Source organism: Canis aureus, chromosome 10 (genome assembly GCF_053574225.1).
Source record: "Canis aureus isolate CA01 chromosome 10, VMU_Caureus_v.1.0, whole genome shotgun sequence".
Classification (NCBI taxonomy): Eukaryota; Metazoa; Chordata; class Mammalia; order Carnivora; family Canidae; genus Canis; species Canis aureus.
In genome coordinates, this window is record NC_135620.1 from 68,205,797 (window position 1) to 68,222,103 (window position 16,307).

Consider the following 16,307-nt stretch of genomic DNA (forward strand, 5'->3'; position numbering starts at 1 on the left):
ATATACAATAATAATTTGCCTGTGTATCTTAAGTACATCAAAGGAAAAGTTGCCCCATTAAGTGGGTTTAAGTATTCTTCTCTGTGGGGCAGAAATATTTCCTAAACCTCTTCATAAAAGTATTACACCAGTTACCCAAATCCTTTTGTTTCATAATATTACATTGCTCAGCACTTTCCTAATTTAAAAAAATGTTTTCAGTTACCCTAAATCCAGACAGATGTGGCAGTGGTTCAGGCTCACAATTGTTAACTACTGCTTTTACATTTTGGTACTAGTAATAGCTTGTGAATTTGGTGGATAAGACCTCATCTTCCCAAGACTGGAAAACTGGATGAAATAATAAGATCCAAGCTTGCAAATTTGGATTCTAAATACATGATAATGTCTAGAAATAGCACCTTATAAAGTTCTGCTTGAAAGAGTCTTCCATTCTCATATTACTATAATTTAATAGTTAATTTTGCTAACTGCACTGATACGCAGACATTTCCAATATTTGTACATAGTTCAATTTAATCTTTTTCACTAGTCTCAGTCCACTAGGTAAGTAGAGAGGCATCCACTAGTTCAGTTATTCAGTTCGTTTTTATTAAGTCCCTTCTATATTCCAGGCATTTTAGGGGGTGCTGGGAATACAAATTAGGGCATGGTCCTTACCCTCCAGAAGGTGATATGCTAGTGACGAAAACAAACAAGAGAATCAGTTGTTACAGCCTAAGATGGTAAGTACTGCCTTAGAAGTATGCGCATAATACACTGAGAGTACAAGCGAAAGCCTTTAAATCAAAGCTTCCTGAACAAACGTTTTAACTGATTTTTAAAGGATGTATAGAAGTTAGCTGCTAAAGAAGGGGAGAAGAGTACCATGATAGCAGGAACAGGAGGTGTAAGGGCATGGGGATAGGACACAGCATGATAAATAACTGGGTAGGGTTACAGCAAAGAAATATATTTGGAGGTGGCCAAAGATGCAATTTATGGAAGGAAGAGAAATAGTAAACAAAGGGTAACATAGGTTGAGGGTGGTATTTTATTTTTTAAGACTGAAAGACTTAAAGATTAAGGGAGAGTCATTAGAGAGGAAGGTTGGGTGAGGAGATAACTGATGGGAACACACTGATGTAGGAAGAGATGGGATCCAAAGCAGAAGTGAAAAGTTGGTTTTTGGAGGGAAGAGGTTCACCTCCTTTATAAAGAAAGGGTGAAAAGATAAAAGAATAGAAAAGTGAAGGTAAGTTTGCAGATGATAAGGTTGTAAGATGAAAGGTTGTGAAGAGGTATTAAGAGCCCATATAAGGTCAGAGAAGGTAAGTTTGTAGTGGTACCAAATATCTGATTTTCTTTAATAATGCTCAGGAGCTCAGGTAGAGGAACAGAGGGATTAAATGTCTTGATGGATTTAGAGCTGGGGTTTAAATGTAAGGTACAGCAGAAGGACAAGACTGATTTTTTTATATCTTTTTTTAAAGATTTTATTCATTTATGCACGAGAGAGAGAGAGAGAGAGAGGCAGAGAGACACAGGCAGAGGGAGAAGCAGGCTCCATGCAGGGGGTCTCCAGGATCATGCCCTGGGCTGAAGGCGACGCTAAACCGCTGAGCCACCGGGGCTGCCTGACAAGACTGTTTAAAGTCATGGGCACATCACCAACTCTGGAAAGAGAAAAATGTGAAACAAATAAGGAGTTGACTGATTACAGACCTCTAAGATGCTGAACATCATGGAGGAGGTCAGATGGCTGTGGACAGAGAACAATGTAATAGAATTTAAAGTTCATAAGGAGCACAGTTCTGCATTATTACAAGGTCAATGGCATATCCAAGAAGTGAATATCATTTCTGCTGTGGAAGCTAATGAGACTGTAGGATCCGGGTGTTGAATGAGTTGTTCACATTAATGACACCTAGGATAATTGCAGGACTAGGAGTGAAAAGAATACCATGAAGCAGGTGCACAAATATCCATGGATGATGGGGAATGCTTGGGGGGTTACTAAATGATGGCAATACAGAGTGGTAGAGAAGGGTGTGGCAATATGGCAAAGCCTCAGAGGATAGAGGAATAATGTTTTAGTAAGGATTATGGAAAGCAAGAAATGGCCCTTTCAACCCTATGAAATAAATATATCACATATATATATGAGAGAGAATTATCAGCTTCCCTATGAAAGGGATACAGGGGAGCTGTATCATCAGGGGAAAGCTGGGTTCACTTAACACCAGAAGATAAAAAAGGAGAAGAGTTTCCATATAAGCAACAGGTTCCATGGCACAAGGTGGAAAGGGTTGGCAGAGGGGGCAACAGTAGGTAGAAGAATTGAAGAATGACACTAGAACAAGACAGACCTTGGTTCAAATCCTGATTTCCTCATTTACTACCTGTGAGATGTGGCATGTTATACCCTTATGAACCCTAGTTTACTTATTTGTAAAACTGATTTATAGAGTTATTGTAAGTATACAGAATCATTTAGCAACTAGTAGACAATAAAAGGTGTCAACTTAATACACACAAAGGTACATATAATGTACACATAAGTACCTTATAATATTTATATTGCAGACTTAGTCAAGATTTATTTAAAAACTGGCTAGATCCTACTGAGTTATGTACTTTTATTTATTTATTTTTTTAAAGATTTTATTTATTTATTCATGAGAGACACAGAGAGAGAGGCAGAGACACAGGCAGAGAAAGAAGCAGGCTGTATGCAGGGAGCCCAATGTAGGACTCGATCCCCAGACTCCAGGACCACGCCCTGGGCTGAAGGCAGGCACTAAACCGCTGAGCCACCTGGGATCCCCAGTTATGTACTTTTAAAGAATGAATTTTATAATATGTTATTATATCTTAATTTAAAAACTTAGATCGCTACATTTTTATATGTTCCAAATATTTGCTACCAAAAGAAGTGTAATTTAAAACTCCCTACCTTCCATTTTGTTAAGAATTTTGATGAGTAAATGCTTTTCACCATCTGAGTCCATTCTTATTATAATCAGCACCTGATCAAAAATAAGAATTTCATAGATCTCTGAATAATTATTTTTTCATAGTTTTGCTACTGTGACAAAATAACAAGCTTAATTGGTTACATGAAACTATTGACAAATAAGAATACCAAGTAGATATTTGTGCTGTAAAAGATGTCAGTGCTTAAACACAAAGGAATAAATTCTGGTAAGATCAAACATCAATGAGGAAAATATTTTGGAGTAGAGCATTTTTAGCATCCATGTACTCTCATATAGGTAAGTGTATACATAAATTGCCTCTATCTGCACTGTTAGTGCTAAATTCAACCCAGATAAGTTTGAATTGGTTGGAGAAAACCAATATTTGTTGCTATATTTTCCTAGTTATTATTACAGCTTTTTCTTGTGATGGTGGGGGACAACAAATGAATTTCAATTTCTTACTGATTATTTTACTTTAATGACAAGTAAGTTATCTAAGTAACCAGAGTTGGAGATAGAGACAGGAGGGGCAAAGAAAAAAGAAGAAAAAGGCCACATTTGTATCCAGATTTAGCATAAAGCATTTGAAATGTTTTTCAGCTTGAAAACATTTAAGAAAGTATTTCCTCTTAAGTCTTTATCAATGCAACTTTCATATGCTTGAGGCAGGGGTGGGCAAAAATTTCCAATGTAATCCAATGTTAAATGCTTTTTTTTTTTTTTTATGGAATCATGTAAGATGAGATTCTGGCTCAAAATCTAAAAATAAATTATTCTGGTTCTGTTATTTGGTATATGTTCATGACCATAAAGTGCCAGACAATAATTCTGAGCTTTGGAAAGCCAATCCATAGAAAACTGTATATAATAAAAATTAAAGTTTTAAAAAAATTCAATATATATGAACAATGGCGCAACTCACCCTTTCTCTCAGTCTGATTCTTTTTAACTTACTCAAGAAGAAAACTATCAAGGAACCAAATAGTCTAGCCTATTTCAAAATTTCAGTGTTAAATGCAAAAATTGATCTTACATCCAATTCTTATTTAAGCTGATTACCGTGATCTGCTTTATTCCAGCACTTACCTTAATCTGTTGTTCACTTTGCATCCAATTTAGTATCTGACATTGTAGTTCTTGTATCTTGTAGTTGGTTTCAGGATTTTTTTCCCTAATAAACTGTATGATCTCCAATTGTCTCCAAATGTCATCCAAATAGGAGCCTAAAATGTTTCTGTAGATATCTTTTGCAGTTGACAAATATCCTGTTAAAAACAAAAGTGGAGGGGTGGGGGAGGCATGCCTTTTTGTTCTTTGAGAAATTCCATGGTAAAAACTTGAAAGAAAACAAGAGTCATAAATTTCCTTTAATCCTTTTCTGATTTTGATCAAAGATATTGACTAATGAAAACCTCAAAACTGAATGAAGCTGAAAAATATGTATCAAATGTCTCCTTTTTCAGGAACGCCTGGCTCAGTGGTTGAGCATCTGCCTTCCCCTCAGGTTGTGATCCCAGGGTCCTGGGATCGAGTCCCGCATTGGACTCCCCACAGGGAGCCGGCTTCTGCTTCTGCCTGTGTCTCTGCCTCTCTCTGTGTGTGTCTCTCATGAATAAATAAATAAATAAAAATCTTTTTTAAAAAATGTCTCCTTTTAAGTTACATAACAACATAGTCTATATATCCTCTGAATATATCCCATCGTTTCCTGCCTCCTGCCTTGGTCTACACTTATATGCAAGTCCTATGGAAATACCACTTCATTGGAATTTTCTTGGCTTTTATACTTGATTTCTTATTCATGTATATAACAATCTCATTAGTCTATAAGCTCTTGGTAAATAATCCATGATATTTATGCATAATTTATTTGTATAGCTGCTAAAACAGCAGAGCCTAAATTCAGACTCGCTAAAGCAGTTTCTAAACACAGAATCCTGAGACCCATCTTTGAAAGTTCATAGTAAATCCAGACTCTCCCAGGAATTTCTCTTAAAAGCTCTTCCTGATTCTCTAACCTTCTGAAAGAGAAGCCTAATCCAGTAGCATCCCTGTTTCAATGGGCTCCCTATCATCTACAGAAAAAGATCTGAACTCTTTTGTGCAGCTTAAAAGGCTATTCATGATTTGGTTGTTATGTCTTCAGGCTTAGTTCCTACTCCTTTCTACCTTATACTTCTTCAGTTTAGCTACATAGAACCATATGCAGCATACCCACTGGGTCATTCTTCTGGGCTCTTAATGCTGCCTATAATACCCTTTCATACTCTACTTACTTGGCAAGCTCCTACTTATTTTTAAACAAATGTTCAGCTTTAAGGGTAACAGTCTCCATCCTTTATGCCATTAGTACATATCACTGCCATAATACGCATTACACAATACTGAATTTATTTCTGGGTTAAAGCCCAGAAGTGAAACTCTATACTTTAATCTTGAAACTCATTAGCTTCCTAGCTTGGGAAAGGTAGCAAACTGGAAACTGGTAGAAAAATACAGAATTCTGGAAGGCACCAAAACAGACTGCCAGATCCCCATGGACCAAATTTCTTTCTCAGCCACTATGCAGAGAAAAAGAAAATTGAACAATCTAATTCACTCTTTGATTTTTAGAGGTTTAGAGGAGTGAGAGATCTCTCCACTAAAAATGTTGGTGGTTAAAAGCTTGGTACAGAGCTTAAGTTTGTTTTCCAATAAGTATTTTACTTTCATAGTATGCCTCAAGGTAACCAAATAGCAATGCCCAACTTTGATTTAGTAAAAGTATTTCTTCGAGGAGCAAAAATAATTCAGCCCAAGTATACAGTATATAGTTCTTCATGGTCACACTTAATCCTAGCGTAGATTTTAAGAGTACTTAAAGGTGAACATACCTCAAGCAATCCTCCATAAATATTTCTCTAAAACTATTAAGTATCGAGCAGCAGAGTCACAAGACTCTCTATAGCACTGGGGGCTCAGATATTCTAGATTCTGACATTCTGCCTTACGTTATGCTTTTGGTAGAACTGATGATCTTTTATGGAAAAAGCAAAGTATAATGAAGACAGATGACTAAATAGAAGAACATGTGATACTATATCCTTATACCAGTTTCAGGTACTGTAAACTAGGGCTAGAGCCCCCAGTCCATATTTGTTTGGGGATGGAAGGAAAACAACCCAATCCAGCATCAATACCCAAGTGGTTTAATTGGAGAGGAAAGGAAAAGGACCATGTTGGGCTTTCTAAATGTAGCTGTAACTTAGTTATAATACTTTGCCAGATAATACTAATATAGTACTTGGCAAATATTAACTCCCAGTGCTGTAGAGGGAGTATAGTTGTAATTCAATGCTGCTCAGTACTTATCAAACCTTGGATTAGAGAAATACTTGTCTGGGTCAGATAAAACAAAACCTTTGTTTGGGTCATAGAGCAGAGAAAAATTATTTTCATTTTATATTTTAAATGGGTTTCAGACATTCTAAATTATAAAACAATTCTATAAGCATACCATTACTAAACAAGTCTACATAACCTTGCAATAAGGAGCCTAGAACAGTAATGTATTGAGACAAATATTTTAATGAATTTGATAGTTTAGAAAAAATTTCTAAAATCTTTAAAATTTTCCAATGTATTCAAAATATCTTGATTTTTATTCCTCTAGTAATTCATACCCTAATTCACAGGAAAAACTAAAAAAGAAATTGTACAATATCCTACTACTATTAATTTGGTTATATTAATTATATATATTCAGCTAGCAAAGATTCAAAGCCACATTCAATGAAGACCTATAATGTACATGGCAAAATATCATCTTACATTAAAAAGTAGTGCATGACAATGATTATACAATCAAATCTGCCTAAGTCCATTATGACTCTGTAATTCAGGCCTAGATTAAAGAATCTTAAACCTAGTTTTCTAAGTGATGATATTTGTTACAAATGATTTCTTTTAAAGGATACAGGCAGATTAAAAATATATATTCTATTATAATTATGCCAAAATGTAGATATCATTTAATGTGGAAGTAAAAGAGGTTACATAATTTCTCATAAGATGCCTCTTTTTCAAAAAAGTAAGTTATTTCAGATAAAATATTTTAATAGGAACAAAAGGAGAAGTAAAAATTTCTCTCACTAACCCAATGCTGTGTCCAAGCCGCACGTTAAAAGGACATCTCTAATTGTTACCAGAAGATGTAAGAGAGCAGCATGTTTAAACGTCATTTCTTTTTCATGGTTTGTACCTAAGCAAGAAGAAACATATTTAAAAACATAAGATACACATAAGAATTTTGGAATATGTATCAGAATGCTTAACAACACTAGGTAACATTCATTATCAGGTGCTTACTATGTGCCAGGCTGTTTATAAGTTGGTTATTTCACTGAATCTATAATGATAACCCTGTCAGACAAGTTTATTATGATCCTCATTTTTTGGATGAGGAAACAGTCTGAATAAGGTTAAGTAACTGTCCAAGGTCAATTTGTGAATAAATGGTGGACCTGGCATTCAAACCCAGACAGCTATCCTTAGTGTTCCTACTCTTGAGTGATTCTCAGCTATAAAACAAGAAGAAAATTAAACTTATAGCTTGCCACCTGGTGAAGACAAAGATGAGTGATTATAAAATAAAGCAATACCTTGAAATGGAGGTAGAGACACCTGGGAATATTTGTCCAAAGATATGACTCAAACCAGAGATATATTTACAAGGACAGACCAACTGTCTACTTAATGTTTTCCATGTAGTTCCAGAGCTTTTTGAAGATGATAGATTGGATTTTTGCACTGTGTGCAAAAATGATATCAAGAAGATAGGAATCTAGGGCTGCTGCCCCAATTCAACCAGAAAAGCTCTAATTTTCTCCATTTTATATAATGGGAGCCCATGAAATATTTATTTGTACCAAAAGTTCTGCTAAAAACTTTGAAAACTGCTCATCAAATCAATCAATAAAGATCAAGGCAAATATGAAGTCGTCACTGGAAAACAAGAAGCAACAGGAGAATCATTTATGGGTAGTATATCCAGCCCCTATAAGGACTTGTGGAAACAAGTCAGTCATGGCCTGGAAGGGATGAGAACAGGGCAGAGAAACTAGATTTGGTACCATTTTTCTTCTTTCTTTAGAGGAACATCTCTTAAAGTGCAGGTCTGCAGCTGACAAATTCTTTCAGCTTTTGTATGTATGAAAATATCTTTATTTCACCTTTGCTCTCATAGTATACTTTTGCCTAGTATAGAAAACTAGGATTTTTTTCAGTATTTCATTTTATTTTTAAAATATTTATTTGGGAGAGAGGGAGAGGAAGGGGGTTAAAGGGAGGGGAGTTTATTCTCAAGTAGACTCCCAGCTCAATCCCAGGACCCTGAGATTATGACCTGAGCCCAAATCAAGAGTCAGTCGCTCAACCTACTGAGCCACCCAGGCACCCCTTCTTTCAGTATTTTATTTATTTTATTATTTTTTAAAGATTTTATTTATTCATAGACAGAGAGAGAGAGAGAGAGAGAGAGGCAGAGACACAGGCAGAGGGAGAAGCAGGCTCCATGCAGGGAGCCCGATGTGGGACTTGATCCAGGGTCTCCAGGATCACGCCCTGGGCTGCAGGCAGGGCCAAACTGCTGCGCCACCGGGGCTGCCCTTCTTTCAGTATTTTAAAGATTTTACTCCACTGTCTTTTTACTTGTACTACTTCTTTTTTTTTTTTTTTTTAATTTTATTTATTTATGATAGTCACAGAGAGAGACAGAGAGAGAGAGGCAGAGACACAGGCAGAGGGAGAAGCAGGCTCCATGCAGGGAGCCCGACATGGGACTCGATCCCGGGTCTCCAGGATCGCGCCCTGGGCCAAAGGCAGGCGCCAAACCGCTGCGCCACCCAGGGATCCCTACTTGTACTACTTCTGATAAGAAATTATGTCATCTTTATCTTTGCTTTCCTTATGCAACTTTTTTTTTTTTTAATTCTCTGGCTGCTCCTACAATTTTCTGTACTACTAGTTTTGAGCAATTTGATAATGATATGCCTTGATGTAGCTTCATTATGCTTCTTGTGCTTGGGGTTCACTGAGTTTCTTGGACCTCTGGGTTTGTAGTTCTTAACTAAGTTTGGAAAGCTTCCAGTCATTATCTCTTCAAATACTTTTTCTATTTACCCCCTTTGCCTCTCCTTTGAGGACTTCAGTTACTATTATGTCAGGCTATTTGAAATTATTTCACAGCACACTGATGCTCTTTTTTTTCTTTTTAAAGATTCTTTTATCTACCTGTGTTTTATTTTGTTAATAGTTTCCATTGCTATGTCTTCAAATTTACTAATCTTTTCTTCTGCAATATTTACCCTGCCATTAATCCAGTACATTTTTTCATTTCATACATTGTATTTTCATTTCTAGAAGCCTGATTTGTGTCCTTTTTACATCTCCAACTTATTAAACATATGGAACACAGTTATAAGAAGTTTCAGTGTCCTTCCCTAATAATGCTAACATCTTTGTCAGTTTTGAGCTTGCTTTGATGGATTATTCTCATTATGGATTGTGGTTTCCTATCTCTTGTTATGCCTGGTAATCTTTGATAGGATGCCAGACGTGAATTTTACCATGTTGGGTGCCCAACAAATTATGAGTTTTTCTCACCTAGCTGATGGGAGCAGGCATTACTCCCTGCCCTGCGTGAGTGCAGAGTACTACTTACTCTAATCCTTTCAGATGGTTTGTTTCCCCAAACTCAGGTGGTTTCCTCACATACACTCTTTGATCAGTATTCTGTTCAATCCTCTGTATGAAGCTCTCCACTCTCTCATATCCTATCTTCTGAACTCTAGCTGCCTTGGTCTCCCTGGACTCTCAGTTCTGTTTCCTCAACACGGATTCTCCACTGGGCTCTGCCTAGTATCTCTCCCTGTGGTGTGGCCTGGTGACTCTTTCAATGCAGTAAGCTAGGGCAATGATAGGGCTCACCTTACTTGTTTCTCATCTCTCGGGTATCACTGTGCTTCACTGCCTCATGTCTAGGGTCTTAAAAACTGGTTTCGTGTATTTTGTCTTTGTCTTTTCTTTTTCTTTTTTTCCTGAATGGAGGGTAAACTCATCCCTGTTACTCCATCTTGACCAGAAGAAAAGTCCCAGGATTGACTTTAATTAATCTATTTTTCAACCTCCCCCCATCTTGGGAGGCAATTAGGTGGTTCAGATGTTAACAATAATAGGGTTAACTTGATTTTTGCAATAGGAAGCAAGTAATATATGTCAATTAGGAGCATCACTGAGAAGCAATGCCAGATGATATTTGTTACCTTTTTCTCCTTACTTAGCTCACCCTCCAGTATTAGCTTATGGGTGTCATATTCTGAATTAAAGTTATGCCTTCATTCATGACTCATTTCTATACCTTCTATATTCAATTTTTACTCATTTGATACCATAATACATAAATTGTTATCCTTTTAAATAATTGACTTTTATTTGTCTTCACCTTGCTGAATAGCATCACTTATTACTTTTTCTTGCTCCTTTAAGAAGAACCTTGTTTGGTCAAAAATGACAGTGGCAAATGTCCAATCAGCAGCAGGGAGAGTACAGAGGCATTCAAGCTTTTTAAAGATAGGAGTAGCTGCTGCTTCTAGGAGACAGAATGCTTGGCACTGGCTATCTGTGAAAATAAAAGCATTAAAGATAGTGTTTTATAAGGATGGTATGCTCTTTTTGACAAACCAATTAAATATGTCACTTCACGGAAAACTGAACTACATCCAAATTCTTTTCTGAGTTAAAAATCATGAGTTAATGTAGAGGTTCATTTTAGGATATTTGTTCTAAGTAAACTAATTAACAATGAAACAAACAAACAAAGACCCCTCTATGGAATTAGTATAATTTTATGGTATTTATTCAGTAACTAATTTGGCATGACAAGTGTGAAGAGCCATATAAAGAGAATCACATAATTTTTTTCTTTTCCCTCCGCAATCAGCTTACAACCTTAAGCTGAACGAATTTACAACAATGACAAATTGTTTCTAGTTTTCACTTAGAGTATCAATACTTTAAGATGAGCGTTATCACCTTAAGGTCATAAATAATAACTGAACCAAAACAATGAAAAGATATTAAAAGCTAGTGTCATACTTCCTTATTGATTCTAATAATGAGCATGATGTTCTTAAGCAGGCTATTCTTTAGGAGTCAAACAGTATTCTTCATAGCAGAAGCAAAAATTTTAGTCAGTATTGGAAACAATAATAGCTTTTTAAAATATCACCCTGACAGTGGGTAAGAGAACACAGGGAATAAGCTTCAGATTTTTCATTTTTCCTGATTGGGCAGAAGAGCCTGAGCAGCTGCAGTGTGCTGTTGTCTAATGAATGTAGGGAAGCAGCTGTTTAAATGAAGGAAGACATAATACTGAGTGCCCTGGAGTAGAGCAATGGAACAGGGCAGAGGCAGTGAATAGGGTGTTCCAGGTGTGGGAATATCTTGAAAGTAGGAATGGGATGAAGAAACATCTGAAACAAGTGAAGAAAATTGCATGGAAAATCAGGTATGTCTTACTCAGGAAAGTACATTCAAATTTACTTAATTTGAATGTATTTTAAAAAGCATACATCATACCTGATGCTTGAATTTCAATGACATTATCTGCTCTCCTTTCCTGATTCATTTTCTCTAGAGCTTTATGAGTACAAACAATAGGACTTGCTTCCTGAAGAGTCAAAGAAGGTTCTTCTTTATCTTGAAATTCTAATAAAAAAATATTATTTTGCATTACTCAGGAAAACTTAATGCTGCTTTACTTAAAATGCTTTCATGTAATATGATCACAGTTGTTAAAGTTCTTCCTTGAAACATGTCAGTATTAAATTGAACAACTATTCAGGTTAATGGATGTGACACAGTGCTGAATTGCAGTAGCATAAAGAATCTTGGCATCAACAGATCACTGTTTTGATCTCAGTTCTGATCTAGGTTCAGTATCCTCATATATAAAATATAGATAAATATACCTATTTTGAATATTGTTATAAAGATTAAACATCAAATACAGTTCCTGACACCTAAAAGGCACATATAGCTCAACTGCATTTCTCTGTGGCTTTTCATATACTCTTCCTTCTGCTACTAATTCTCTCCTATGCCCCAAGTCCTCCCCATCTCCATCCTTTATGTCTTTATTTAAGATTTTATTTACTTATTCATGAGAGACACAGAGAGAGAGGCAGAGACATAGGCAGAGGGAGAAGCAGGCTCCTCACAGGGAGCTCAATGTGGGACTCGATCCCAGGACCCTGAAGGCAGACACTCAACTACTGAGCCACCCAGGCATCCCTCCATCCTTTCTTAATTAGGACAATTCTTACCATAACCCCCCTTCAGCTCTCAGGCATTTTCTTTTTCTTCTTCTTCTTTTTTTTTTTTTAATTTTCATGAGTTTTTTTTTTATATTTATTTATTTATTCATAGAGATGCAGAGGGAGAGAGAAAGAGGCAGAGACACAGGCAGAGGGAGAAGCAGGCTCCATGCAGAGAGCCCGACGTGGGACTCGATCCCGGGACTCCAGGATCACGTCTCAGGCATTTTCTATAAGCCTTACTCTACTATGTGGTAGCTTCTCAGGGTGAGCAATAATATCGTATTTATCTCCAACATGTAATTTAGTGCTGGCATTCAATGTTCAAAAATGTCAGTTTCCCTTCTTCTTTCCCAAGCATTGTAGAGGATTACAAATATACATATAACTAATTAACTTATTTATAGTTACTTATGTTAATTAGATAGCAATGTTATCTATTAATAATATGATTACAAGATAATTTTGGAAATGTAATACCATTTTAACAAATTAGCTTTAAATGCATGTGAAAAATCATGGAGTAAAATATCCTAAAATAGATTGTAAGTACACTTTTAATTAACTATAAATAATTGGAATAACTAGGATTAAATAATACCAATTACTAGAATTTTTGAGGGGGCCTAATAAGTTGTACCATTCTTTCTTGCTCTTGAATTAAACTATAAAATAAGGCAAGAAGTAAAATATACACCAAAATATTACCTCTGTTACTAATCAAGTCTAACTTGGAGAAAGGAGCTTAGTTTGAGAGTCAAATGGGCTTACTAACTAAACAGTGGAATTGTATGTTAATACGAGACTATAATACCTAAGTATACTGTAATTCTCACACAAAAATATTTTTGTACTTAATTCTTCTGGGTAATTTATGTCAAACATATTCTAGAATACCTATTGTTTCTTTACCAGAAGTGAAATGACATGACACACACTCCCTTTGATATAGTTATAAGCAGTGAATGCAAAACAGTTACAACTAACACAGAAACTCTTTAGCAAAGTTAAAAAGAGTAGAACAACCAAATGGGCAAAGTATTCTTAAGTATACATTAAAATATAAGTCATAATACTGAGGACTGTCAGCTAAAGGAGAAAAAAGAATGGTAGAATGATCAATACAAGTTAGAAATACTATGACCCTGTATAGCCAAGTTGCAGAAAGAAAGTTTTACAAATAGTGGCTTTTTACAAGTTGAAATGCACTTTTAAATTTTTTGGAAAATATGTATCTATATCTATATTTTAAATAGCCACATCTATCTCCATAGTCAGTATCATCATGAATGAATGCCATTTCCTTTGACTTTGAAAAAGAATATATTCTATTTGAAAGAGCTATATTTCCTTACTTTCTGTAATGAATTATACATTTAGCTCTTAAAGCTATCATATCTGTGCCAAAATATTACTAAATTACCCACCATCGTTTTCTTTATTGCCTGTGACTTCAGTCTTGGAGGTACAAGTCTTATATTTATTTCTCAGCATAATAAAGTCACTCAAAAGATCCAAATCATTCTCCCATTTTTTACCATGTTTAAAAGATGCTTTTTCAATTTTTGGAGAGGAAGATAATTCATCAGATGGTACTGCACAGTCAAGTTCCAAGTAATCTTCATTTTCTTTATTTTCGCTTATTCTATAAACTGGTTCTAGATCATTCTTTGGGTTTTCTTCTTTTGTTGGTTGCTTAACAGATAAATTATCATCAGAAAAACACAAGTCTGATACTTCTTTTGCTGGAGATGAAATATTTTGTGAAAGTAATAAATGATCATTTGTAGATTTCTCATCAATAAGTTCAATAGGTGAGGAACAACTTTTATGTTCTAGCGATGCTGAAAACAGAAAATAAAAATATCCAAATGACTTCCAAGCATAAATGAGTGTACTACTTGGGTATTAGGATAATTTTTGTAAGTTCTTATTACTATAATTTGATCCTAAGAAGTACTTTATTTACTACTTTGAAAATCAATTTTGGGGGCACCTGGGTGGCTCAGGGGTTGAGCGTTTGCCTTTGGCTCAGGTCGTGATCCTGGGGTCCTGGGATCAAGTTCCACATGAAACTCCCTGCAGGGAGCCTGATTCTCCCTCTGCCTATGTCTCTGCCTCTTTCTGTGTCTCTCATGATTAAATAAATAAATAAGTAAAATCAATTTTGGCCTGAATAAAATAAATTTCTAAAAAGGGCAATAATTCAGCACCTCTTTTTCTTATTTCTGGAGCTAGGTTACCAGGCAAAGAATTTCAGAAAAGTCCTATTGCCAATAGGCTTGCAATTAAGTCTGAAGGTCAAAACCTTAGGTATCAAGCAATCCACGGACCAGAATAATATATCTGCAATACATATACTTGAAAAAGGATAATATCCAAAATATACAAAGAACTCTTATAGCTTAATATTTAAAAAGAAAGCCAATTTATATTGGACAGGGTATTTGAACAATACTTCATATATGTATGCTACAGCAAGGATTAATTGTGAAAATACGCTAAATGAAAGAAGCCAATCACAAAAAAACACATATTGTATAATTCCATTTATATGAAACAACCAGGGTCAACAAATCTATACAGAGAATAAATTAGTAGTTCCACAGCTGGGAAAATGGGAAGTGACTGCTAAGGGGTATGAGATTTCTTTTAGGTGATGAGAAAAATGTTCTAGAATTACTGGCGATTACAACTCCATGGATATAGTAAAAACCACTGAATGGTTTTTATGCTTTAAATGGATGAGTTGCATGGTATGTGAATTATATTTCTTTTTTTAAAAGATTTTATTTATTTATTCATAAATGTGAGCCCAATGTGGGACTTGATGCGGGGACTCCAGGATCACACCCTGGGCCAAAGGTACTTAACCGCTGAGCCACCCATGCATACCAATGAATTATATTTCAATAAATCCATTATATATATATTTTTAAGGTTTATTTATTTATTTGAGAGAATACAAGTAGAGGGAGGGGGAGAGGGAGAGAATCTTCAGGCAGACTCCCCACTGAGCACGGAGCCTGCCCCAGGGCTCCATCTCATTACCAATGAGATCTTGACCTGAGCTAAACCAAGAGTCAGACACTTAAACAACTGAGCCACCCAGGCTCCCTTCTAATATATTTTTAAAGGAAGGTATACAAATGGCCAGTGACCATGTAAAGTGATGTTCATCATCATTAGTCATCAGGAAATACAAATTAAAACCACAGTGAGATACCACAACACACCCATAAGAATGGCTAAAATCAAAGACTGTCAATACTAATTGTTGACAAAGATATAGAGTAACTGGAACTCTCACACGTTGCTAGTATGAATACATAATGATACAATGACTTTGGTAAACAATTTAGTAGTTTCTTATGAAGTTAAATATATACCTACTGTAAGACTGAGTAATTATAGATATTCACTTAAATGATAACATATATTCACTTAAAAGAAATGATAACATATGTCCACAAAAAGACTTCTTTAATAACACTATAGAAGTTTTTTCCTAATAGTAAAAATCTGGCAATAAATCCAGGAGAGTTTCATATATCCATATGAAAAATTCCTCAGTAATAAGAAATGAACTAGTCATAACATCATAAATGAATCTCAAAAATGTTATGCTGAGTGGAAGAAGCCAGACACAAAAGAATTACTATATAATTCCATAAATGAAATTCTAGAAAAAGGGAAACTACTACCTAGTGGCAGAAAGTAGATCAGAGGTTACCTGGGGTCAGTAGTGAAGTTTGTAAGAAGAGAGGGATGGGAATGACTACAGAATGCAAAGGGGCTCAGGGAACTTTTCTAGTGATAGAAATATTCTATATCTTAGTTATGATGAGTAGTTTCATTGGTATGCACATTTGTCAAAATACATAAAACTGTACAGTTAGAATGGGTACATTATTATAAATTGTACCTTACAAAGTTTATTTGAGAAAAACTTAAATGTCTATAGGGCCAGATAAATAAGCTATGTAAATGAATG

General features: G+C 35.4%; 1 protein-coding gene across 3 annotated transcripts in view; it reads right to left on the reverse strand.

Annotated features, from left to right (window-relative positions):
* The window catches only part of SHOC1 (shortage in chiasmata 1), an 86,694-nt gene that overhangs the window by 32,063 nt on the left and 38,324 nt on the right, over positions 1 to 16,307 (reverse strand). For all 3 annotated transcript variants that reach the window (XM_077912900.1, XM_077912899.1, XM_077912901.1), the window contains 6 exons: positions 13,741 to 14,157; positions 11,577 to 11,705; positions 10,441 to 10,617; positions 7,096 to 7,200; positions 4,047 to 4,225; positions 2,936 to 3,008 (listed from right to left, as the gene is read on the reverse strand). In XM_077912900.1, the coding sequence (XP_077769026.1) occupies positions 2,936 to 3,008; positions 4,047 to 4,225; positions 7,096 to 7,200; positions 10,441 to 10,617; positions 11,577 to 11,705; positions 13,741 to 14,157 (1,080 nt within the window). The remainder of the gene's footprint in view (positions 1 to 2,935; positions 3,009 to 4,046; positions 4,226 to 7,095; positions 7,201 to 10,440; positions 10,618 to 11,576; positions 11,706 to 13,740; positions 14,158 to 16,307) is intronic.